The 24,138-nt window shown below is 38.0% G+C and overlaps 8 protein-coding genes across 11 annotated transcripts; 5 read left to right on the top strand and 3 right to left on the bottom strand.

Annotated features, from left to right (window-relative positions):
* Positions 1–99: 99 nt before the first annotated feature.
* LOC17891639 lies at positions 100–1,678 on the bottom strand. Of its 2 annotated transcripts, XM_006298819.2 has the most exons (5): positions 1,566–1,678; positions 1,095–1,183; positions 961–1,005; positions 635–732; positions 100–364 (listed from the first exon to the last, which is right to left on the bottom strand). In XM_006298819.2, the coding sequence occupies exons 2-5, from the start codon at positions 1,146–1,148 to the stop codon at positions 286–288; spliced, it is 276 nt and encodes a 91-aa protein (XP_006298881.1). In that variant the 5' UTR covers positions 1,149–1,183; positions 1,566–1,678; the 3' UTR covers positions 100–285. The 2 variants fall into 2 exon arrangements, with proteins under 2 accessions (XP_006298881.1, XP_023642213.1); XM_023786445.1 differs by lacking the exon at positions 1,566–1,678 and having other exon boundaries at positions 969–1,005.
* Positions 1,679–2,647: 969 nt separating this feature from the next.
* LOC17891694 (zinc finger BED domain-containing protein RICESLEEPER 3) lies at positions 2,648–4,420 on the top strand. The gene is made up of 2 exons (XM_023785554.1): positions 2,648–3,874; positions 4,100–4,420. Exons 1-2 carry the CDS (start codon positions 2,648–2,650, stop codon positions 4,418–4,420), a joined length of 1,548 nt encoding a protein of 515 aa, XP_023641322.1.
* A 537-nt stretch (positions 4,421–4,957) lies between these two features.
* On the top strand, positions 4,958–7,023 carry LOC17892145 (zinc finger BED domain-containing protein RICESLEEPER 2). Its single transcript, XM_023785553.1, has 3 exons — positions 4,958–4,982; positions 5,321–6,616; positions 6,740–7,023. The coding sequence occupies exons 2-3, from the start codon at positions 5,323–5,325 to the stop codon at positions 7,021–7,023; spliced, it is 1,578 nt and encodes a 525-aa protein (XP_023641321.1). The 5' UTR covers positions 4,958–4,982; positions 5,321–5,322.
* A 1,113-nt stretch (positions 7,024–8,136) lies between these two features.
* Positions 8,137–10,097, top strand: LOC17893621 (probable protein phosphatase 2C 43). The gene is made up of 2 exons (XM_006297672.2): positions 8,137–8,432; positions 8,777–10,097. The coding sequence occupies exons 1-2, from the start codon at positions 8,145–8,147 to the stop codon at positions 9,761–9,763; spliced, it is 1,275 nt and encodes a 424-aa protein (XP_006297734.1). The 5' UTR covers positions 8,137–8,144; the 3' UTR covers positions 9,764–10,097.
* A 364-nt stretch (positions 10,098–10,461) lies between these two features.
* On the top strand, positions 10,462–12,996 carry LOC17893862 (dihydrolipoyl dehydrogenase 2, mitochondrial). Its single transcript, XM_023785820.1, has 3 exons — positions 10,462–10,794; positions 11,253–12,515; positions 12,615–12,996. Exons 1-2 carry the CDS (start codon positions 10,522–10,524, stop codon positions 12,501–12,503), a joined length of 1,524 nt encoding a protein of 507 aa, XP_023641588.1. The 5' UTR covers positions 10,462–10,521; the 3' UTR covers positions 12,504–12,515; positions 12,615–12,996.
* An 863-nt stretch (positions 12,997–13,859) lies between these two features.
* Positions 13,860–14,417, top strand: LOC17892986 (pectinesterase inhibitor 2). Its single transcript, XM_006299390.2, has one exon. The coding sequence runs from the start codon at positions 13,860–13,862 to the stop codon at positions 14,379–14,381; it is 522 nt and encodes a 173-aa protein (XP_006299452.1). The 3' UTR covers positions 14,382–14,417.
* A 133-nt stretch (positions 14,418–14,550) lies between these two features.
* LOC17890656 (stress-response A/B barrel domain-containing protein HS1) lies at positions 14,551–15,423 on the bottom strand. Its single transcript, XM_006298790.2, has 2 exons — positions 15,180–15,423; positions 14,551–14,969 (listed from the first exon to the last, which is right to left on the bottom strand). The coding sequence occupies exons 1-2, from the start codon at positions 15,320–15,322 to the stop codon at positions 14,780–14,782; spliced, it is 333 nt and encodes a 110-aa protein (XP_006298852.1). The 5' UTR covers positions 15,323–15,423; the 3' UTR covers positions 14,551–14,779.
* A 276-nt stretch (positions 15,424–15,699) lies between these two features.
* Positions 15,700–23,962, bottom strand: LOC17891376 (E3 ubiquitin-protein ligase UPL6). Of its 3 annotated transcripts, none has more exons than XM_023785437.1 (27): positions 23,738–23,962; positions 23,470–23,643; positions 23,042–23,139; positions 22,803–22,930; positions 22,264–22,375; positions 21,943–22,123; positions 21,634–21,816; positions 21,264–21,446; positions 20,774–20,855; positions 20,520–20,632; positions 20,055–20,350; positions 19,822–19,918; positions 19,375–19,515; positions 19,171–19,254; positions 18,962–19,048; positions 18,630–18,770; positions 18,372–18,497; positions 18,155–18,253; positions 17,792–17,859; positions 17,622–17,688; positions 17,274–17,444; positions 17,083–17,172; positions 16,904–16,984; positions 16,731–16,804; positions 16,553–16,624; positions 16,363–16,452; positions 15,700–16,227 (listed from the first exon to the last, which is right to left on the bottom strand). In XM_023785437.1, the coding sequence occupies exons 2-27, from the start codon at positions 23,626–23,628 to the stop codon at positions 16,161–16,163; spliced, it is 3,090 nt and encodes a 1,029-aa protein (XP_023641205.1). In that variant the 5' UTR covers positions 23,629–23,643; positions 23,738–23,962; the 3' UTR covers positions 15,700–16,160. The 3 variants fall into 3 exon arrangements, with proteins under 3 accessions (XP_023641205.1, XP_023641206.1, XP_006296888.1); XM_023785438.1 differs by having other exon boundaries at positions 23,470–23,677; positions 23,760–23,962; XM_006296826.2 differs by having other exon boundaries at positions 23,760–23,962.
* Positions 23,963–24,138: the final 176 nt, after the last annotated feature.

The raw sequence follows: 24,138 nt of genomic DNA, 5'->3' as shown, positions 1-24,138 counted from the left end.
TTGGACTCATTTCGCCAAACTAAATTATTTATGATCTGAGGTGTGTAATAAGTTATAAACTAGATTCTAAACCAGAATAGAAGAGTTGAATGATTTGACTTGAAGTGGATAACCATTTGAATGATTGATTGAATACCAAAATCATAAAATGTTGAGTCACAGATGCTACTCGGCGAAGTCTTTTATTAAAGCCAACATTAGTTGCATTATTAGCTTACAAGCCTTGAACCAGAGAGAGAGAGAGAGAGAAAGAGTATAACAATGGGAGTCTGCAACCAGACTGCATCAGGATCTCTGGCTAACCTTGCCTCCTGTCAGCTTTGCCGACTCAAACAACATGTGATTAATGAGTCCCCGAGCAGCACTGCCAAATACCAGTATCAGAGAATTTTGAGTCATTCCAAACTTTTGAAATAGATATACATACATATATTCCACGAGTATTCAGTAATATATGATCTTGCGCGGCTGTGTGTGTGTGTGTGTGCGAGTGAATGTGCGTTTGTGTGTACATGAGTGTGTGTGTGAAGCATCATCTTTTTGCAAAACATGCCTCAACGAACAAGTCTCAATAATCACAAGGTTCTCTGAGGTATATAGCATTCACTACAGATTGGGGAGAAAGAAAACTCACTCATCTTTAAGCTTCTGAATCTTCTCAGGATCTGTCTCATTCATATGTTTCTTAAACTGTTGCCTCACCATACCAACCACTAGCTCAGTGTTGTGTTGCTGCAAGAAACAAACGGGTGAAGGTAAAGAACACTGATAGATTTCAATCGGCATCTATATATACAATAAACTCGATTTTGTTTCAAAGCCCTACAAATGAAATCATTGTATCCAAACATTAAGCTACAAACAAGAATGGCAATCAAAACTAAGCACACCCCATTCTCTGAGTCTGACAAAGCAGGTTCATATTCAAAGCTCAGAAAAACAATTAGTTCTAAATCTCACCTGCTTACCAATAAATTTAGCTCTACGAAGACATTCTCGGTACAACTGCCCACAAAGGACGAATAGATCAGTGAAATAGCATCAAATTAAGAAAAAACAAATCACAAGTTAAGGATGAGGAGATTGGTACTGACCCTAACCACATTGTTAGCGAGTTCAGGAGGCAGAGAAGTTTGCAGTGACGGCATTTTCACAAGAATTGTTGAGCTTCTTCAATTACAGCCTAACACAAACCACAACCTATCGATCAGAAGAAACGATGCAAATACACAGAACCCTAAACCCTGAAGCAGCAGTCACTGAAGAAATGAGCTTTGTTTTTTTTTCTAGTCCCAATCCCAAATAAAACTGATAGAAGAAAGAAGCCGCTGTTTTTATAAATATTTAACCATTAAGGAATGAACCCAAAAATAATGTCATAACTTAATTACAATTCCGGCAGCCATTAAAATACCAAATCTGATACTCAGTAAGGATCGTCAACAACACGAAATGGAGAAAGCAAAGATATTGGACTAAAGAGAGGAAATAGATGAAATCAATACAACATTTTCAAACCAAATAGAGAGCGAAAAGGAGAGAAAGAAAACAAGATCGAGACGTACCGGAGAATAGACCGGACGGCGAAATATCGAGCTTGAGAGAGACGGAGAAAAGCATTCAACGGTGACTGCTTCCTCCTCCGGTTTAAGATTTCAACTTTCAGGTTAAGCATAGGAAACGACGTCGCTAGAGAATTTATTTTTTACAAACGGCCCAAAACGTTGGCCCATTTATATATCCAAGTAAAATATTCGAAAGAATCTCATCCGTCCACTGTTTGCGTTATTTAAACCGTACATTAAATCGTAATTTTGTTAAATTAAATTTGAATGTCTTCAAGGATTTTGGGAAAACAAATTGATCTGCTGCACGGTTTATAATTGTTTATAGAAACCTTACATATTGTTCTATAAAAATGGAAATGGAAATTAGTCAATATTTTAGTAAACCGATCACACAGACTTTATTTTATTTTATCCGAATTGAACCTATTGTGCTACTTGAACTTAAAACGGATTGAAAAGCCCAAAATCGTTTGACATTTTTTGTTTAACTTCAAACTTGCTCATTAACATTTTTCTCTCACAGAATCGAAACATAATATTCGAAGTAATATTATCAGTTCACCATAGTTCATCCTCAACCATCAGATTCACCGTCTCCATAATAAATCTCCTAAATTAAAAGAAAGTATCCAGTAGGAGAAAGCCACGTACCTAAATACCTCAAGTAACCATTCCCGCGTATATTGATTAATAAAGATCCTAGAAAGATTTAGGAATTGGAAAATCGGAATCGTCACATCTTTCTCTGACTCTAAAACCTAAAAAAATCAGCTCTCTCCCGTTCGTCTTCCCCAAACAGAAACTTTGCTATGGACTCATCTTCAGGTTCTAATTTCTTTTTCCTTTTTTCAGTTTAGTGTTTACTTATGCCTCGACTCCGATAAATAGATATACTTGTAGTACTGTCTTCTTGTTTTGTTTTTTTTTTATTTGATTTCACTCTAATTTTCTAGAGTTTATACTGTTCTCTGTGCTATAGATTTAAAATGGTTTGACTTTCTCTGCTTATGTTTATGTAAAGTGCATATCGTTTTCGATGATATTCTAATAAATAACTGGTTTTCGTTTTTTAATTAGATATGAGGAAGAAACTAAAGTCTGAGCATTCGATGGTAGACGAGGAGAAAGAAGCTCATAACGCTATGGCCAAGTGGTTCATTGCTTCTGAGGTTAATCCTAATACCATTAAGACCCCTTCCTTTGCAAAGTTAATGAGCTTCATGGAACCCAAGTTTCCTCCTAGTGTTTCTAAAGTCGAGAATGAAGTTCTTGAGATCTACGAGGAGTGTAAAGACAAGGCTAAGAATTATTTCAAGGGTTTTGAAGGACAGTTAACACTCTCTTATGAATGGATGGTTCTTGGTAATGGCTGGGCTAGGAAGTACGTTAAAGGCCCTGTTTTGCATGATGATTTTGTCTGTCTGACCGCTCATTTCGTGGACGATAACTGGAAGATGAAGAAACGGATCTTGGGGTACACTACTGACGAGGACATACCTATGGAGGATTTTTATGTTTACTCTTTCAGGAACGCTGTTCAAGATTTTGAGATTGAGAACAAGGTCTCTACTCTTCTACTTCCTAACAGTGAGGGTTTTGATGAAGAAACTCTAGATCCTTTCATGAAATGGATGGAAGAGAGAGGGAACAATCAGTTCAATCCAAGGGTTTTGTTACTCTATTGCTGCTCTGATCTTTTCCGGTTAATGGTTGATGATTTGCTTAGTGAATTCAGCTGGTCCCTGCTAGAGGATTTGCGTATGTTGGTTGGATGGGGAAGATGTTCATCAACCAACTGGAACGTCACTTTGTCTAATCTGCAACGAGCTGTTGATATGAAAGCTGAGGATGCATTCTCAAAGGACGAGATTTACGATGATTATGACAAACCATCTGATGAAGATTGGATTAAGATTGAAACTTTTTGCAAACTCACTGGTTGCATCTATAAAGTGACAAAGGAGCTTTTCGAGGGAGAGTATTCAACATCTAACGTCTTCTTCCACCTTCTTGCTGAGCTGAGGGTAATGTTGAATCAAGAGCTTGCAAGTGCTGATAATGATTACTTCATCGACAAAGCTAAGCAGATGTTGGAGAGGTTTGATAAGTATTGGAACGATATGTTTTTGGTTTTGGCAATTGCTTCTGTTCTAGACCCTCGGTTTAAGACGAAGTATCTCGAGTTTTACTGCTCAAAGAAGGATGTTAATGCTGAAGGTTCAAAACCTGAAACTGTTTTGGACTATTTACGAAATCTATATGCTCGATATGCAGCTAGCGACATCTGTCAAAAACCAATATGCGCGGTTGCTACAATTGACTCCTCTGACTCTGAAAAAGATGAAGAAGAAGATAATGATGAAGGAGAAGAAGAAGAAGAGTATGATACTGAAGATGGTGAAGGGGAAGAAAAAGAGGAAGAAGAAGAAGAGGAAGATGTCAATGAAGGAGAAGAAGCTAAAGAAGAAGAAGAAGAGAAGGACAAGGAAGAGAAGAAGCCTGATGCATACGAGGACTTTGTTTTGTTTCAGGAATATCTCAAATTTGAAGGAACTCCAAGAGAGCAGCAAGAATCAGAGCTTGATTCCTACCTCAAAGAAGCGGTTATGGAGTGGAACAAAGACTTCAAAGCATTGGAGTGGTGGAGGGAAGAGAGCCAAAAGTATCCAATACTCTCCCGAGTAGCCCGTGACATTCTCTCAATACCAATCTCACGTGCCACCTCGTATGACGCTTATGTTGCGGACAAAAGAGAGCCTCCTGAGTTTGTTGTCTCCATGAAACCAAAAGTTGCTAACGCCATGATGTGCAGCAAGAAATGGTTACGACTTTGCGATCAAAGGCAAAACTAGTAAGAAGTTGCTTCTTCTTTATTTCACTAGTAAGAACTATGAACTTAAATTGCTTTTGTGGCTTTCATGAAACTCAACATTTATCTGGGTTTTGATACTTTCATTTTCCATTTCTATATCAATAAACATGTTCCTTTTCAGTGATGCTGTTGTTAAAGTTAATAATAAATCGGTCATTTTTGTTAAACGAAAATTCGAGTAATAACAACTCTTGAGCTCACAGTAAGTGAAGTGTTATTAATCCCTCCTAGTTCGAAGTTTCTTTGATCTCATCCGTCCACAGTGTTTAGTTTTTAACCGTCCGATTAAGCTCCTGGAACAATCAACCCCCTAAAAGAAAGAAAGGAACCAATAGCACAAGGCCACGTAAGATAATACAACTCTAGTAGTATTTCCCGCGTAAATGATATCAGTAAAAATATCCTAAGGTATCGGAAATCAGAATCGTCACTTATTCCTTAAAAAGCAAAACCCTAAATCACTCTCTCCGTATCGTTCATTTCCCCAAACGGCAGCATCGTTGATATGGACAAAGGTGATCTCGCCTCCAGCTCATCTTCAGGTTCTAATTTCTCCTCCTTGTTATTTCCAAATCAGTGTCTCCGGAGATGTTTTTTTCTGACTGATAGATATATGTACTCGCATTGTTTTCTTGTTGGGTTTTTTTTCTTGGACTAGACCCCTAATTTCTACTCTTTGTTCTGTTCCGATCTCACTTTTATGATTTTACTTTATGAGGTTGTGAATCTATGGGTCTGTGTGTATATGTTTATATATGGCTTATATTTTTTTTTGGTTAAATGTTAAACAAATATATGGCTTAATTATATTGTTTGGGTTTTTTTTTTCTTTCCCCGTGCTCATGTGTTTGAATTTGCTTTTCAATGTGTGTATTTTTAGATATGAGGAAGAAACTAAAGTTAGATGATTCTATGGTAGATGAAGAGGTGGCGGGTGATAGTCTTCCTTCACATGCTGAGAAGGAGAAATTTTTTCACAATGCTATGGCCGAGTGGTTCATTGCTGATGGGATTACTCCTAATATTATCAATAGGAACCCCACGTGTGCCAAGTTTTTCAACTGCCTAAAACCGGAATTTCCTCCTAGCGTTACTGAAGTCAAAAAGGAGGTTCTTGAGATACACAAAGAATGTAAAGAGAAGGCTAAGAGATTTCTCAAGGGTTTTGAAGGGCAATTATCCCTCTCTTATGAATGGATGGTTCTTAGCGATAAATGGTCCAAGGATTACCTTATAGACCCTATCTTGCATCAGGATTTCGTCTGTCTGGCTGCTCATTTCATTGATGACAACTGGGAGATGAAGAAATGGATATTGGGGTACACTACTGACCGGGATGTACCTTTGGAAGTTGTTAGGGCGACCGTTCAGGATTTCGAGATTGAGAGCAAAGTCTCTACTCTTCTGTTGCCTACCTACTTTGATCTTGATGAAGTGCCTTTAGCTCCTTTCAGGAAATGGATTGAAGAGAGAGGGAGTAATCAGATCAACCCACGGGTTTCTTTCCTCTATTGTTGCGCTGACCTTTTCCGGTTAATGGTTGATGATGTTTATAGTTGCTTAAGCGAGTCTTTGCTAGAGGATGTGAGTTTGTTGGTTGGATGTGGACCACTGTCACATATCAATTGGAACATCACTTTGTCTAAGCTACAACGAGCTGTAGATATGAAATCTGAGGATGAATTCTCAAAGGACGAGGATTACGATGAGTTTGACAAACCATCTGATGAAGATTGGTTTAAGATTGAAACCTTTTGCAAACTCACTGGTTGCATATATAAAGTGTCAATAGAGCTTTTCAAGGGAGATTATTTGACATGTAACGTCTTCTTCCACCTACTTTCTGAACTTAAAGTAATGCTGAACCAAGAGCTCGCGAGTGCTGATAATGACTACTTCATCGGCAAAGCTAAGCAGATATTGAAGAGGTTTGATAGGTACTGGAAAAAGATGTACCTGGTTTTGGCAACTGCTTCTGTATTAGATCCTCGGTTCAAGATGAAGTACCTCGACTTTTACTGCTCAAAGAAGGAAGTTAATGTTGAAGGTTCAAAAGCTGAAACTGTTTTGGACTATTTACGCAATCTATATGCTCGCTATGCAGCTAACGATACCTATCAAAAACCAATATGCTTTGTTGCTCCAATTGATGAAGAAGAAGAAGAACAAGATTACGGTGAAGAAGAAGAAGAAGAACTAGATGATGATAATGGAGAAGAAGAGCAGAAGGAAAAGGAAGAGAAGAAGCCCGACGCATACGAGGATTTTGTTTTTTTTCAAGAATATCTCAAGTTTGAAGGATCTCCAAGAGAGCTTCAAGAATCAGAGATTGATTCCTACCTCAAAGAACCGGTTATAGAGTGGAACAAAGACTTCAAAACACTGGAATGGTGGAGACAAGAAGGCAAAAAGTATCCAATACTCTCCCGAGTAGCACGTGACATTCTCTCCATTACAATCTCGCGTGCCGTATCGCAGGATGCCTATGTTCCAGACAATCGAGAGCCTCCTGATTTTGTTCTTTCTTTGGAACCCAAAATTACTAACGCCATGATGTGCAGCAAAAACTGGTTAGGCCTTTGATGATTGATAACGGCTAAATAGGTAAGAAGTTTCTCCTTATTATCACTAGTAAGAACCTGAACTACTTTTGTAGCCTTCATGAAACTCAATACCTCTGTGTTTTGTTTTAGTACTATCGTTTTTCCATTTCTATATCAGTAACATGTCTCCTGTTTCGAAGACTTATTTTGTTTAATTAGTATGAAATATCTCAATATCGATTACTATTTTTGTTAATCTAAGTTTGAATATTTTGACAAACAAAATAGAGATAATCAAATTAATATATCTACAAAGCTAAAAGGTACTATGAAGGTAAGATGCTTAAGTGAACTGACCGACTACAAGTCTCCTTGACCTTAATAACTACTACAATACTCACTGTCTTTGCAAAAATGAACTCTATATTACGACTACATAATTTGTTATTGAGCATATGGGTTAGTTTAATTTGCTTAATAATTTTAGAAAGAATAAATAAATATATTTCTCTTTAAGACGTTCTAGGACTAGTAGTAATGTATTTAGTAACACATGTTATCAATAGTATATAAATATGGGCTTTAATAGCATTTTTCAACCTTGTTACATATATCATCATCCACCTTTTACATAAAAATATGGTTAACTCTGTACAATTTTTCTTCTATTTCTTTTTTACATGTTCTCTGATGTGTTCAAGTGCAAGTGTAACTAGGTAAAGAAACCAACATGGTGGCAGTGTATTGGTTAAAAAGTAAAAAGAGGCCAAGTGGTTTTGAAAGCTTGCACTCACTCATGTTTTCCACGTGTTGCTCACCACCAGTCACCATTAGCCAAGTTAAGTACTAATTAATCTTTGTCTTAGTTTTGTATTTAACACTTGATTTAAATTTGGTTTGACAAATCAAGTGTGAACACAAGAGTTCCATGCATTTAACTAAACACCTACATAACAATGAGATATTTTTGGGGTTACTAGAAAGTAGAAACTTATAAAATAAATAAGTTATTACATTTGGCTTATTTATATAAAAAATGTATAAAAATAGAAAAACTAATATTTATATAAGCACACATGTATATATATATATATATATTCTCAACATATTCAGGTAAACCTAATTTGTTTTCTTTTTAAAAAATTTAATCGAAAAAATAAAATGCGTCAAAGCAAAGCTTCAGTGACCCAAACATGGCTGCTTTACACACAGCTTTGTCTTTGGAAAGATCTCATAATCAGATGTGTCCGCAAGTTCATAATAAAAGCAAAATCGATGATTTTGAGTCAAAACATGGTCGCCGATTCTGCTGAGATCAGTGTCATTGACGTCAAGTCTCATCTCTCCGTCGGGAAAGATCCCAGTAGCTTTCAGATTGCCGAGATTCGAATTCATGATTCCGTTTGTATAGAGATTCCTGGCTCTGAAGAAACGCCTCTATTAGGATCGGTATGTCTTTGGGTTTTGTTTCTTTTCTCTTCTCGTTATCTCAATTTTGCTACTTTTTTACATTTTCTTAGGACTCTGTACCATTCTACAACTTCCGATGAATTCGAAGTTAGGATTTGATTGGTTCGGATTGATAAAGTCCTACTCTTTTGATAATCTGCTTGCTTAATGTCATGGATTTCAATTTGTATTTTCTTTTCGATCATGATTTGGTCAATTCTGCATCATGGCTTTTTGTGGGTTTCTTCTGTTCTGTGAATTCGCTGTGGATTCTTTGATGTTGTGAAGAAGAAGAAGAACTAAACACTAAACAAGCTTTTATGTTACCTTTTTTTCTCAAACAGGTCAAGAGCTGTTCTGCAGCTGCAACGATTATTGAAGAGCCTGCTACTGAGTATGTACCAAATATAAGCTCTGGGAGTTATGCAGATAAGGGTGACTACCGGGAATACATGGAAGATGAACACATATGCATAGACGACCTTTCAGTTCATCTTGGATCTTCCTTCTACAGATTTCCTGTACCTATCGCTTTCTACGGTGTGTTTGATGGCCATGGTGGATCTGAGGCATCACAGTATATTAAAGAGAATGCAATGAGATTGTTCTTTGAAGATGCTGTTTTCCGAGAATCTCCCTCGGTTGTGGACTCTCTTTTCTTGAAAGAACTGGAAAAGTCTCACCGGAAAGCTTATAGGCTTGCTGATCTTGCCATGGAAGATGAAAGAATAGTTAGCACTTCGTGCGGAACAACCGCCTTGACCGCTCTTGTAATTGGAAGACATTTATTGGTTGCTAACGCTGGTGATTGCCGTGCAGTGCTCTGCAGAAAAGGAAAGGCGGTTGATATGTCATTTGATCACAAATCTACATTTGAGCCAGAACGGAGACGGGTAGAGGATTTAGGAGGGTACTTTGAAGGCGAGTATCTCTACGGTGACCTTGCTGTTACAAGAGCTCTTGGAGACTGGTCAGTAAAGAGGTTTTCACCTCTCGGTGGATCTTTCTCACCTCTCATCTCGGACCCGGACATTCAACAGATGATTCTAACAGAGGAAGACGAATTCTTGATTATGGGATGTGATGGTGTTTGGGATGTGATGACTAGCCAGTATGCTGTTACTTTTGTAAGGCAAGGATTCAGGAGACACGGTGACCCGAGAAGATGCGCTATGGAACTTGGAAGGGAAGCGTTGAGGCTTGATTCATCAGATAACGTTACAGTGGTTGTCATCTGTTTCACATCATCACCAGCTCCACAGAGGAGAAAAATACGGTTCTGTGTTTCTGATGAAGCCCGAGCCCGGTTACAGACAATGCTAGAAGGCTAACTGATGAAGGTTTGTAAGAGGTCTTGAGGAGGGGACAATGTATATATTATAGCAACAGAGATGGGTTTTTAGAGATAACAATCCTCCCAAGTCCCAAGCAAGATTATTTGATGACAGTTCATCTCTGATATTGGATGCAAATAAAATGGAGGCAAAAAGAGAAGATGAAAGACTTCTCTATGTTGTTGTTTAAAATGTTCATAAGTGTTGTAGCCATTTTTGATCTGTTTGTTGTTTGGCTACATCTCCAGTAGGATTATTGAGCACTTATGTACAAAAACTGATTAAGATTAAAGTCTATTCATGTTATAAATTAATCAACCGCTTCTTCCTCCTTGTCTTTGAGTTTAAGAACTCTCCTACATTAGCTTAACCTTCTCTTATCCTCCATCTCTAGAAGATCTTCATCTTCCCATATCTTCACTTTTTGTATATTTGTTGAAATACCTCACACATATCCGTCAGCTATGTAGTAGTTGGTCATATTCAAATACATATGTATATAATTAAGCACTACTTTTGAATTATTTGGGTATCATAATTGCTTCTAGATCATCTTAGTTCTTAATTATGATTAACGAAAATTGGAATTAAAAAAAAAAAGAATAAATAAATCATAGGAAATTTGAGAAAATGTCCTTTTCATTTTTTTTAATATTCCGTCTTTATTCGACTCTTCAAAGAACCAAAGTCTCGTCTCCATCTCCTCTCTCTCTCAGAAAGTTCGACGGAAGAAGAACAAAACAACAAAAACAACGATGGCGATGGCGAGCTTAGCTAGGAGAAAAGCCTACTTTCTCACCAGAAACATCTCTAATTCTCCCACTGATGCTCTCAGATTTTCTCTCTCCCTCACTCGCGGCTTCGCTTCGTCGGGATCCGATGAGAACGACGTTGTCATCATCGGCGGCGGACCTGGAGGTTACGTGGCGGCGATTAAGGCAGCTCAGCTCGGACTCAAAACTACCTGTATCGAAAAGCGCGGCGCTCTCGGTGGTACTTGTCTTAACGTCGGCTGTATTCCTTCTAAGGTGATTCAGAAACTCCTTTTTTCATTTACCTCGATTCGTTAGATATTTCTCTGATTTTGTTTCGCCTCTTGTGAGTTTTTGCTGTGGATCATCGTTTGAGATTCGATCTGAGGGTTAGATTGAGTTCGAGGTTTAAAAAACTGGTTCTGTGATGATAGTTATTCATTACTCAGATCTGCTTGAGTTTTTTTTTTCGTTTTCCTGAGTCCTGTTTTGTGCTTGATTCGCCGGAAATGGAACCAACTGCCTTCGTATTTTTGTATCTCTTCACTTTATTTTGTTCTCGTTGCATATGGCTGGATCATGAATCATGATCTTCTCTTGGTTCGTAGATAATAACAGTGGTAGATAGATGTTAACACTACTTTTTGTATCCTGATTGATTAGGCTCTTGTTCACTTTGATGAATCTATATGACATTCTCTAACATAGCATTCATTTTTTTCCTTCTGTATTAGGCCCTTCTTCACTCTTCTCATATGTACCATGAAGCAAAGCACGTTTTTGCTAAACATGGTGTTAAGGTATCTTCAGTTGAGGTAGATCTTCCTGCTATGTTGGCTCAGAAAGACACAGCCGTCAAGAATCTCACCCGTGGAGTCGAAAGTCTGTTTAAGAAGAACAAGGTCAACTATGTGAAGGGATACGGTAAGTTTCTGTCCCCGACCGAAGTCTCTGTGGACACAACCGATGGAGAAAACACGATTGTGAAAGGCAAACATATCATAGTTGCAACTGGCTCGGATGTCAAGTCTTTGCCTGGTATCACCATCGATGAAAAGAAGATTGTCTCATCAACCGGGGCACTGTGTCTGACAGAAATCCCAAAGAAACTCATTGTCATTGGCGCTGGATATATTGGGCTTGAGATGGGCTCTGTATGGGGAAGGCTCGGATCAGAGGTCACAGTTGTTGAGTTTGCAGCAGATATTGTACCAGCAATGGATGGTGAAATCCGCAAGCAGTTTCAACGTTCACTAGAGAAGCAAAGTATGAAATTCATGCTCAAGACTAAAGTCGTTGGCGTAGATTCATCTGGAGATGGTGTGAAACTCATAGTGGAACCTGCTGAAGGTGGAGAGCAGACCACTCTAGAAGCTGATATAGTTCTCGTCTCAGCTGGTAGAACTCCTTTCACATCTGGACTTGATCTAGAGAAAATTGGAGTTGAGACAGACAAAGGCGGGAGAATTCTAGTGAATGAGAGATTTTCGACAAATGTTTCAGGCGTTTATGCAATTGGAGATGTAATTCCAGGACCAATGCTTGCTCACAAAGCTGAAGAAGACGGTGTTGCTTGTGTCGAGTTTATAGCAGGCAAACATGGCCATGTGGATTATGACAAAGTCCCTGGGGTTGTCTACACTCACCCTGAAGTTGCCTCGGTGGGTAAAACCGAGGAACAGCTGAAGAAAGAGGGTGTAAGCTACAATGTTGGGAAATTCCCGTTTATGGCGAATAGCAGAGCCAAGGCCATAGACACAGTAGAGGGAATGGTCAAGATTTTGGCTGATAAAGAGACAGACAAGATCTTGGGAGTTCACATTATGTCGCCAAACGCAGGAGAATTGATCCATGAGGCGGTTCTAGCGATCAACTATGATGCATCGAGTGAAGACATTGCTCGAGTCTGTCACGCTCATCCCACCATGAGTGAGGCTATCAAGGAAGCTGCCATGGCTACCTATGACAAGCCCATACACATGTAGATAAACCCACAGGTAGGTGACAGTTTAGTGTTGGTTCCCTTTCGATTTATGATTTACTTGTTGCTTTTTTGGGTTTTGATATTTTCTTGTGTGTGTTGATGTCTATTCTAGGAGATGTGGATTGTAGGAGAAGGAAGTAAAGCCGCCTACGACAAAGCCAAATCGAGATTAGATTTCTAATATCGGTTTAAAACATTCGATCTTTTAATTTCTGGTGGATATGAGATTGAGCTGAAAGAAGATACTTTTACCACTCTTTTTTATTCGTTAATCTTCTCCAGTTTTTTTTTCAGTTCCGGGTCAGGCCCGACTATAGTAATAATTTGAAATGCTCAATGAACCAAAATGTGATTAATCCGGTTTTGTTCGGTGGTCCTGGCATTGGTTTTGTTGGCTGATTTTTGAAGGAGTAAACCGAGTTCGATATGATTTGTTTGTTAACTATTTGATGGTGATTTCGATTTCCTTCCACTTTATAGACTTGGTTCGGTTATTCTCCCACCCACATTAAACTACTACGTTACGATTTTTTTATTCCTCTGTATTATGCTCTCAAGATATATTACCACTGTCATAATAGGTTTCAAAAACAGATGGTTGAAAATATACCCAGAAGAAGATACAAACATACGTATGTACTTGTGTAGTAATTAGATTTGCGAATTTTTTTGTATGATATGATATGAACAAAAATGTAATCACCCAAGATTTTGAAATGTTATCAGAATTTTTGTTTGCTTGTTTGTTTCAAAGTTGGAAATGATCTAATAACCTAGATTTTTTTTTTACTGGTTCATTATCAATTGAAAAATGGTGGAATGAACACCATTTTTGAATTAGTTGAAGAAGAATTTCATATATTTATAAGGAGGATATTTAAGAAATGGACTAGAATAAACATAATGTGTGTCCCATTTCAACACCAACAATATACAGGGATTTCTGCATCACTTGGCTTACCTCTGATCCAACATGGTTCTCTATGGCCTCGTCAAATTACTGATGTAAGTTTTATGACAATCGTCATATCCATAGAACCTTTAAAATTGTCCTACGATATAAACTTTTTAGCACCAAAATAAGAGAATTCTGGAAAGTAAGTAAGAAGAATACTAATCAGATAACTATCTCTGCAATAATGCTAAGAATAGCTAATTTTTTTTCTCTCTCATAGATTAGGACTTGTGGTCTAACTAAGAATCAGAAAGAGCAACTACCCATTCTATGAGTTTCTATTATTAGATTTAGTTCTAGTGGAAACAATCAATCGCAAACATCTATAAATTTATATCATCAGGCATAGCAAGGGAATAACTTAACCATCTACCAACGAACATAAGAAAGAAAGAAGCAAAGATGGCAGCATACCTAATGAACAGAGTTTTTGTGTCTTCTCTGATGCTTTCCGTAATGATTGGTTCCTTGAACGCACAAGTGGCAGACATAAAAGCAATCTGCGGTAAAGCGAAAAACCAATCCTTCTGTTCGAGCTACATGAAATCCAACCCGAAGACATCGGGTGCTGATCTTCCAACACTTGCAAATATCACCTTTGGTTCTGCACAAACAAGTGCATCAGAAGGTTTCAATAGAATTCAATCTCTAGTCAAGGCAGCAACCAACCCAACTTTGAAGAAAGCATACACCTCGTGCGTACAGCATTATAAGAGTGCAATCAGCAGTCTCAATGATGCTAAGCAGAGCCTTGCGTCAGGCGATGGTCCAGGGTTGAACATTAAGGTATCAGCGGCTATGGAAGGACCTACAACATGTGAAGAAGACATGGCAAATTTCAAAGTTGACACTTCAACTATGTATAACAGTGGTGACTTTCAGAATATTTGTGGCATTGTTCTTGTCATCTCGAACATGATGTGAGAAAGGGCTTGATCCAATCTCCCGTCATACTCATAACTTGACTCTGATATACACAGCATCAAGAACCCGGATTCCTCGTAACTAGTTTTTACACAGGCATCACCTCTTTGTATAGGATAAAATTAAGAGATAACAACTAGTATTAGACTTATAACAAAGCCGAGAAAAATATCTGAAATCAAACTTTCTTCATTATAAAGTAAAACTCGAGATCGTTTACACATCAAGTCTAAATACAACAAAGGCAAAGGTAGAAATTCACAGAAACAAGAGAACAACTCAAGGCAACCAAAGGTCATATATAACTCAAAACGGATATACTTTATTCAACAATGCTCACAAGATGCAAACCCAGAGAAAAAGATCAAAGATGAGAATATTGGAGGCAGCAACATTAATTAGAGAGAGACAGAAGTAGGCTTGTAGTCAATAACCAATACTTTATCCAAGCTGCCAAGGAACATGGTGGCGAATTCAACGTGAACGGGGTGAGCAACGTACTCTGCAACAGCTTCTTTGCTCTCAAATGTGGATTCGAAAATGTGTGTGTAACCTTGGTGCAGATTCTCAATGCTCACGTCTTCTCCCCTAGAAATTATACATATACCAGGTTTAGTACAGAGCCAAGAAATCAGTAAAAGGCAAGAGCAAATTCATGGAATTTGGGATCTGGAGCATATTCCTAACTCTTAGAAGCAATTCAGATCTATAACAGTTCGATCTGATGATAAATTCAAAGCAAAAACATCGAAGGATCGCAGAAAACGTTAAATGTGAAGTGCGAAGAGATGTACAAACCAGTGGAAAGCTTTCATAGGTTCGATGAGATTGACGAGGTTGGCGTAACCTTTGATTAGTTCTTCGATTTTCTCAGGGCTTACGCCATCTTTGAATTTGGCAAGCAGAATGTGCTTCACAGGTCCCTTATTAGCTTCCTCCATTTCTGATATTTTCTTCCACTTCTTCTCTCAAGCTCTCAACTATGGAGTTTGACTATAAATGGGCGGTCAAGATCTTTCTATAAGAGCAGCTTTGCGACGTGCAAGTAAGTATTAAGAAAATGACTAAATGAGCATGGAGAAGATAAATGGACGGTCAAGATCTTTTTATCGCGAAGCAAAGTCACCAGATAAAGAAAGAAAACATAAACAGATGCTGCTGAAGCTGAACGTTAAGAGCTTAACTAACTATTTCTTTTCCAATGTAGCAGCAGTACCAGTTATCTTTATACTGCAATCTTGACAGGTCCATCTCACTTAATATCTTTGTGTTAACTTAGAAAGGACTTGTATAATTTGAACATCATCAAGACATAATATAAAAGGAAGGGGCTCAAAACTCTAGAGAAGACGTGTTACGATTGCAAATAATTTACAAATTATTTCATGTGCGCTTATAAATACGATAAGCAAAATAATTTACAGCATTTCAGTTCCCCTAACTTGTTCACTAAGACCAGTCTCTTATTTTAACGCTTACTTTTTTTTCTTTTCCCCCCATCTGTCACTGAAGTTTTAAACTCTCAGGCACCTCCGACTAAGACTTTCCCAGTAAATCACACTTCTTTTTCTCTCATATTTTTCAAACAAGAGCTGCAAATGAAACCCATTAGTTAATAATATCCAGTATACGTTCCCCTCTAGACCCTTCTATTAGATGCTTTGAGCCAACACATTCTTCACCCTCCCTCAGTCTACAGGGAATGCTCGAAGAAGACGAATATTAAGAAGCCGGGTCAATTTGGGGCCATGATAGTCTGTGTTTACGGCACAAAGCTATTCAGCTCAGATCAAAACCCGCTTCTGCACTTATGGCGTACATCAACTTGGTCTCAAGTAGCTCTTTGCTGCATCATTAACAAGACATGTTTAATTTGCTTTCTGCCATCACCGCACCAAGTGCAAGACAACGGTACTTTGGCAACAAATGAAATCTGCTAACTGAGCAAAAACCAAATGGATTGTGTTACTATAGGACGGACCTTTGATAAGGCGGAAGCTTAAGAAGGTTCATACAAGTGGCTGATGTCGGTAGTCTATCAACTGATTCATTACTCGCACTACCGGCAGCCCTGAAACAAATTCCAAACAAGGATGGATCTTCTTTTATTCTATTACTGTCCAATTCCCATAAATATAAAATAAAAACGTTTGTGAATCTGTGTAATTTACCTCTGTATGCAGAATGCAGGTTCCAAGTATTTGAAACCGAGCAGTGGCCCTCGTGAACAGCCCGTCACAAACCTGAAAATGAAGATGATAGATGTGCATCTTAGTTCCGTTAAAGAAAATAATTACACTACGGTATTCATTGGGTACACAAACTGTAGCAACTGCGAAATTGACCTACTTTAAGAACTTCTTCTGGTTTTCAGTTGAGAAGCTTTTCATGACTTCCCAGAACATCTCGATCACATAATGGTCCTGTCAAGAATATAGCGACGTAGTCATTTAACAATGTTCCAAAAGTGTCCCTACGCTAATTCACCATGGCATTTTGGCTAACAGCTAAGAACCACTCACCGCGTGGTAGCCTCCAGCAAAATTGGTGTTATTTCGCAGGTCGTCAATATCCAAACTATCAACTGAACCAGATATGAGAACCTGCAACCAAAGCCCACAAATAATTAATCATCAGTTCATGCTCCTTTATGGAGCAACTAACAAAGCAAGTATAATAAGAAATGTAAATCCATTGGCACCTGAAGTTCATGTTCATTGAACATGTCGATCCATTCTTTCGGGATGAGTTGCTGAAACCCCCTCAGGAAATGAGAACTCTGCTGGCGTATCTGCAACCGAAAAAATGGGATGATATTAAAAACTGTTGACCTTTTTACAAGGTGACCTCAGGTATACTAAGATTACTGAGAGGTAAGTGGTTCCTAGATACCTGAAAATTTAACCGATGATTGGAAACCAGATGAATGAAAGTTATAACATTCTCATTTGTAACTCGCATATCATTCCCCCCTGGAAGTAACTCTTCCTCTGTCCTCTCTCCATATTCATTATTCAAAATAACAAAGTAAAGCTCCAACTCTGAGATATCACCCTTAAAACGCTGCAAATATTGTAATGTAATTGAATACATTAAAAAGTGGATAAAGCTAAAATGAAAAGAAAAGGAAACAAATTTCAGTTTCTGAAAGAAAAGAAAAATAACAGATGTCAGCGTTCTCGCACCTCTATGCTCCGTTCCACAAAGCAACCGGAAAATAAATTATTCAGTGAAAGTTACCTTCAGAAATATGAGGTGCCTATACAACTCAGGATCCAGGGAAGGCAAATCGTTGAGATAGTTGTACCTAGCCAGAGAACAATAGAAGTTTTGCAACATGTTCACAGAGTCTGTATGGGCTTAAATAAACAAATGAAATGACAGTAAGTTGAGGTCAGAAATTTACATACTTTTGTTTCAATTTGCTAAGGAAAAACGTTGCAAATGGTATATCAACAAGAATCCCTTCAAACATAGCCTACAACGAGATCGCGAGGAAGTGAGTCTTATCATATCAGATGTACATCAACTTCAATAAAGACAGCCAAATTTAACAAAGTTCCTATGAAAACATGCAGAACAATTATACCCCTACTAAGTTCATTTGCATGGAAACATGGTAAGTTGAACCAGTAATGTATTGAAAGCAAATGTTCCTAAACTGCAAACATAGCATGATGGTTTGGTTTTTGTCCTAAATATATAAGTTTGAAGTAAGAAAGATCAGTAATCTATATGATTTTCGCATCAAGGACACCGATCAAATACCATACTTTTGCGAGAAGACTGCCGAGAAAATGAAAGAACTGGAGATGTTGTTCATGTATCATTCCTGATCCAGGATTAGGATAAAGCATGTGATCAGCGGTCTCCTGAAAGAATGTATGTACAAGATTCAGTTAAAGAAAGAAAGACTACATGCAAACATGATGGAGTGTGTTATATTACGAAATCCACAAAAGCTTAAGTGAGCAAAACTAGACATACGACCTTAAACAACCCGTATTGCACATCAAAGGCTGCTCGGGTGATTTTCTCCATGAAGTCTTTAAAAATTCCACCACCATCAATACCAGCTTCCTCAACTCCGAGTTCGTTGACAAATGTCACCCGAATCTACAGCCAGAAGTTATTTGCATCATAAATATCGAAAAAATAAACAAGAGACACAACGAAGATATGGATCCGTTTCAATGGCAACCCAAACAATTGCTAGAAGACAGATATCAGTTAAGAGAAAAAACTTACCGACCCCCGGAGATCATCCTCTGACAATGCACTCATTTGATTGTAAGCATCTTCCAAGATATGATCTCTTCGTATTCTGAACCGATTTCGAGCAAAAATTCCTTGAGATCCATGACTCTGCCTTGCTGTTGCTAATTGTGTCTACAAATTATCGCGAGCAGGTAAATGCAGCCACGGCTAAGTAATCAGTGAACAAGTACATACAGGAACAAGTACATACAATATAGTCTCCTATTTACCCAGATTACTCATGCAAGTTATGATAATTAGCTCTTCTAGGTTCCTCTAAACATATAAATAATAATGATATACATATCTTAACAGCCACTCACTGTGAATATTTTGACTCTGCTTGTAAACGGAATCAAGAAAGGAGCTTGCATCAGTATGTAGTTGGCTCTCGTACCTTCTATTATGGCCTGGAGAAAAAAAAAAAAATCAGCAATGATAGAGGACAACTAATACCAAATCGTTAAAATTGATAGAAAACAAAACTCTTCAGTGTTAGCACGTTATAAACACTAAACAAGTTGCAGTGTACCTGAGAGATGAAATATTCATTGACTGTATCAGCTTGGAAGTCAGTCGAGGAAGTGAATTCTTGCCGGTTGTTCCAATCTTGCAACTACAGAAGATTTCATCAACAAGAGAATAAATTGAACAATGATCTTTACCAAATTTTACTGATTTAAAGACATAATAGCCATAATTGGTCACGTAGTGTTAACTTCTTTGCAGCATATACCTGTGAAAGAAGCTCAGAGACTACAACCCCAACCCTGTTCTGAATCAACTCAACAGGGTTCTTCTTAGAGAGGTCGTTGGATACAGATTTTCCAGTGTTAGATTGCGTAAGTGGATTCACCCATAGTAACTGCCATAAAGCCTGGACAAAAAAGAGCAAACATACAAAAAATATTTAGAAAATTCTAAGCATGCCACATAAGAAACTATTCTTTAGGTGAGTCCAATAGAAACTGTTTGTGTAAAGATTAGCAGCAAGTTGAGCAACCACTGCAACAAAGCAATCATATAAAAACGCAAAGCCAATCTAGCTTATTATATTTGTGTTACAGATAGTAGTCTAAGCCCCAGCTAACCGCGTTATTAATATTTCGCGTATGAGTCTGCAGTCATATATCCCAAAACTCTTTACGTCAAAGTTACAAAACTGCTAAATCAAAACTCTTACCTGCTTAAGAATAATGATCAGCAACCTGATATCTTGTAGCGATAATGGCTTTTCTCTCTCATAAAACTCCTCATTGTCAACTATCATAAGCATATGCCTGATCATCAACAACATTTAACCCAGCTTTTAGTATTAAACCACACTCACAACACTAATTTACCTATAGTCACACGAGAGAGTGACTTTTAAGAAAAACTACAAACAAAATTGGCATTAATTCAAGAAACACTTACTTATAAACAGGACAAAAAACAACCAGAGGTAATAGCCAACCCGGAACATCCCCTGGAAGGTAGGCTAGGAGTTTAGGCATAGATGACCACTTCTGATTCTCATGGCATCGTTTCATATAATTCCACAACACAGCTACAAGCTCGGTTCTATAAGCCAAAATTGTCATGATCCGTTCAAGAGGGAGAGTGTTGAATGCTGCATACAGAAAAGAACAGGCTGTGCCAATAGCTAATGCTTCTTTATCTTCGTCATATGACTGCATACCAAGCAAAACTTGATGGAACAAAACATTTGTCTGCAGGGATGAAACTAAGATTACTTAGATTTAAATTAAAGAATCAATTGATTCTTCAGAGGAGGCATAGCATAGCACTTACGTTAAAATTTAAAACTTTTATAAAAAAAAATCACAGAGGAAGAATAGCACTTAATGTACTTTGATATGAAATAGAGTAGGTACATACTAACTGCAGAAGAAAACGTGAGTCTATAGCATTGGTTATATGCTGCTCCAGAGCCTTATTCAAGACTAATTCTGGTACATCGTCAATCAACATATCATCCTCATCAGAAGAGCCTGCATCAAGACAAAAGTGTGTGTTTTTTCAGAATAAGATCAAATTAATCAAATACTACAGCAAGCAAATGGGCAGAAAAACTTGAGGATAACAAAGCGATGTCACGAGCGAAGATAATATAACAAGATAAAATGTCATACTTTGTCTGCTTTCTCTTTCTGATGATTTCACAGGAGGAAGCGTCTCCAATAAGAAAGTTGCAACTGATGCAATGTCAATTGCCTGGTCAAAAGAAAGAATGAAAGTAAAACAAAGCAACATTAGGATCAACAGGAATGGGAGCACAATGTTATCTAAAAGAAAACAGTATTGGTAATGCTTTCAAACATTATCCAAATAACGATTTTTCGCAGCAAATGCACAGATTTCACATCCCCAAAAATGTAAAAACACATAGAAACACAAAGAATTACTAACAGAAGATAATTGTAAAAATTTAGATATAACGGACATAAGCTGTTGAGTATTGCGCACAAGATTCCTCTTCACAAATCTACTCTACATGAACACCGCAAAGTGAATATCCCTAACGATTAGGAAAAAATCAAGTAATCATGCACTAAACTACCAACTACAGTAGCTAACACGTACAGAAACAAAGATAAGAAATAAACTGCATTGGAAACCTACCATGTCCAATGAACATTCAGGTAGTGACAACACCATATTTGCAGTGTCCAACGTATTACCAAGCAGACAAGCATAACCAGGGAATTCCGGGCTTGTTTCCAGTGGGAGAACACATGTACCCTTTTGTATACAGAAAGCCATCTGGTGAATGTAATGTTGACTTAGACTTGGGCTGGCAAAGACCTGGACAATTAAACTATGAGTTTATCAAAGTTTATATAGATGCTCACAGTCATGATTTGTATTTGGCTCAGGGCCAAACACAAACTTTGTAAGAAACAAAAGCTATCATTTAGCCTCAATGATATTGCATATATATTTATTAGCTAGTGTCTATCCGCGACTAAAAAACATGAGTTTAGGAACCAACCACTTTCAAGTTTGGGAAGAGCTTCCATAAGAAAGGTATTGTGAGGATCATAGATGAGAAACTCCAACGTGGATCAATAACAGGGCAGGAACATGGCTCGCTGCCAATATGTGGTACTATCATTATCAATACTCTTTCTAGTGAAAGGATGCTGCCGGTCATAGTCTGACCTCCGGGGCTTTCCTGCAACAGACCACATTGCTTCAGAAGGATAGGTTGCCAACTATGGAGCAGCAAGCCAATAAAATGTGCAGTAACTTAGACGAGCTAGGCAGTGGAGCATAATCATGGAGAAATTTTAAAAAATACCTTAGCCGTTGTGACCAATTCGCGGACCAGTTTGAATATGTTTCTCTTTTGTAGATAACTAATTATTTTGCAAACCCAAGGCAGTTTAGGATCTAGCAACAACGCCATTGCCTCCATCAAGATAGTTGTTGAAATGCTAGCTTCTTCAGGAGTAACTAAGAGCTGATCCTTTAAACGGTTCCTGGTAATTTGAATCAGAAGGAGGCAAAAAATGAATAATTCAATAACAGAACTGGAAAAGCCAAGATAGCTACCACTGGTCACAGTTTGATACAAGAAGGATAATATGCTCTACAAAGTGAGAGATAACAAATATATTACCTATTCTGATGAATAGCCTCGATGCAGGTAAATGCAAGTTTCTTTACTCTAAAATCCACCAAATTATGCTCAGTGGAATAGTCCAAACCAGAAAAAAGGCTGACAATGCCACCTGCCATTATGATGAGTATTTGTAATATCAGTAAGCAAGATCCCAGTCATTATCGGGTAGAAACTAGATACAAGATTATATGTCAACTGTCAAGCGCGACAATAAGAATAATACTATGTGCAAGTATGTTAACAGCATACAGGAGAGTTTAATTTGTGTCGAAAGGGACATTCTATGTTAACAGCATACAGGAGAGGTTGATTTGTGTCGAACGGGACATTCTTCACACAATTTTATAGTTTGACTGCTAGCAAGATAAACATATTAAACAAGAGTATGCAAGGCATAAAAAGCTGATTAATTAAAATGAAGACTCAGAACATGCTTCCCCTTACATAAGAGTTACCTAAACAGGAAAAGCACTATGATCAAACTCATGAATCAACTGAAAAAAAAGTGTCAACGCATGCATAGACATTGGAAATACCACTGCTGGAAACGAGACTGTGCAGAAGACGACAAGTCTCCACAAGTATCACAAAATCTTCCGAGTTCTGTGCCTTGAAAAAAAACAGAAGCTGCCGGAGGAAACTTGAACCTGGCTCAAAGCAATGTCTGAATGCAAAAAAAAATGTCAAAAAGGGCCACAATAGAAATATAAGTAACCATGGAACCATTTTAAGACCAAAAAAACTGTAGCAAACAAGATAGACCAAAGAAGAATACCTATCGACATTCTGGCAATGACTCCCATAGGTTTCACAAAAATCATGTCGCACCTTCGCGCGTTCAATGGCCATTGATCTTCTACCTCTAAAGAATTTCTGTAACCAAAAATTAGTCAGCACCTTTACCATCAGAAGGAGCAGAAACGGTGAAAAGACTTATTGCCACAACAATTGGGCGTGTCGACATAAGAAAAAGAAAAACATTTGAAGTGCTGCATTTGAAGCTCCAGCTAACATTTTGTAATCGCAATGGTTAAATCCTAAATCCTACTACCCTCAACAAACCCCACGGGACCTGTTTGTTCTCAAAATGAAACCTTTCGCGTAATATAACTCAGTATGTTTGTTCTACATTGCTTAAAAACACACACATAGCATCCCAGGGTCCCAAAAAAAAAGCTTTACAACAGGATCATAATCACTAACCTGAATTTTGAGGGCAGCAGAGTTCTGCTGCTTCTGTAGCAACCGACGATTACGCTCCATTCTAGTCTGCTCCAGAAGCTTCCGAGCATCTCTCTCCTTGGTGCTCCGGCCACCTAAATCAACTCGCTTCCGAGTCGAAGGATCGCCGGAGAAGAACATGTTCTTGAGCTAAACCTAGATTACCAATACAATCACAAATTCACCCCCACTGAAACCCTAAGATTAGTCTTATTTCGTACTATAAGCTGCGATTGGAGCCCAAAAGTACCTAGGGTGTGATCCGGGTTTACCCTAAAACTGGAGATAACAGAGCAAGGGAGACTGATTCTTCAAACGTAAAACCACGATCACGAGTTTATATGATTTGCGTATTAAGAGAAAAACAAACACAGAAAAAAAAAAAAGGAAAATTTCACAGGAGCAGCAAGAAGGAAAAGGAACCAACACCAATTAAAAAGAGAGTTTTTTCGCCAAGCCGACTCTCAAGTCTCGAACAAAGACGGAAACTTCGTGAGTGTTGAGTTTGATACGACGACGTTTTCAAGTCTTCTTTCTTTTTTTTGAGGAAGAAGAAGAATAATAATTGCCTGCCTAATTGGGTCGTGTCTGTCGTGTTACACGGGTTAATTACCAAAAAAGGTATGAACTTTTTATAATGGTAAATCACTC

This window comes from Capsella rubella, unplaced genomic scaffold (genome assembly GCF_000375325.1).
Source record: "Capsella rubella cultivar Monte Gargano unplaced genomic scaffold, Caprub1_0 scaffold_3, whole genome shotgun sequence".
NCBI classification, from domain to species: Eukaryota; Viridiplantae; Streptophyta; class Magnoliopsida; order Brassicales; family Brassicaceae; genus Capsella; species Capsella rubella.
This window is presented reverse-complemented; position numbering and strand designations above follow the sequence as displayed.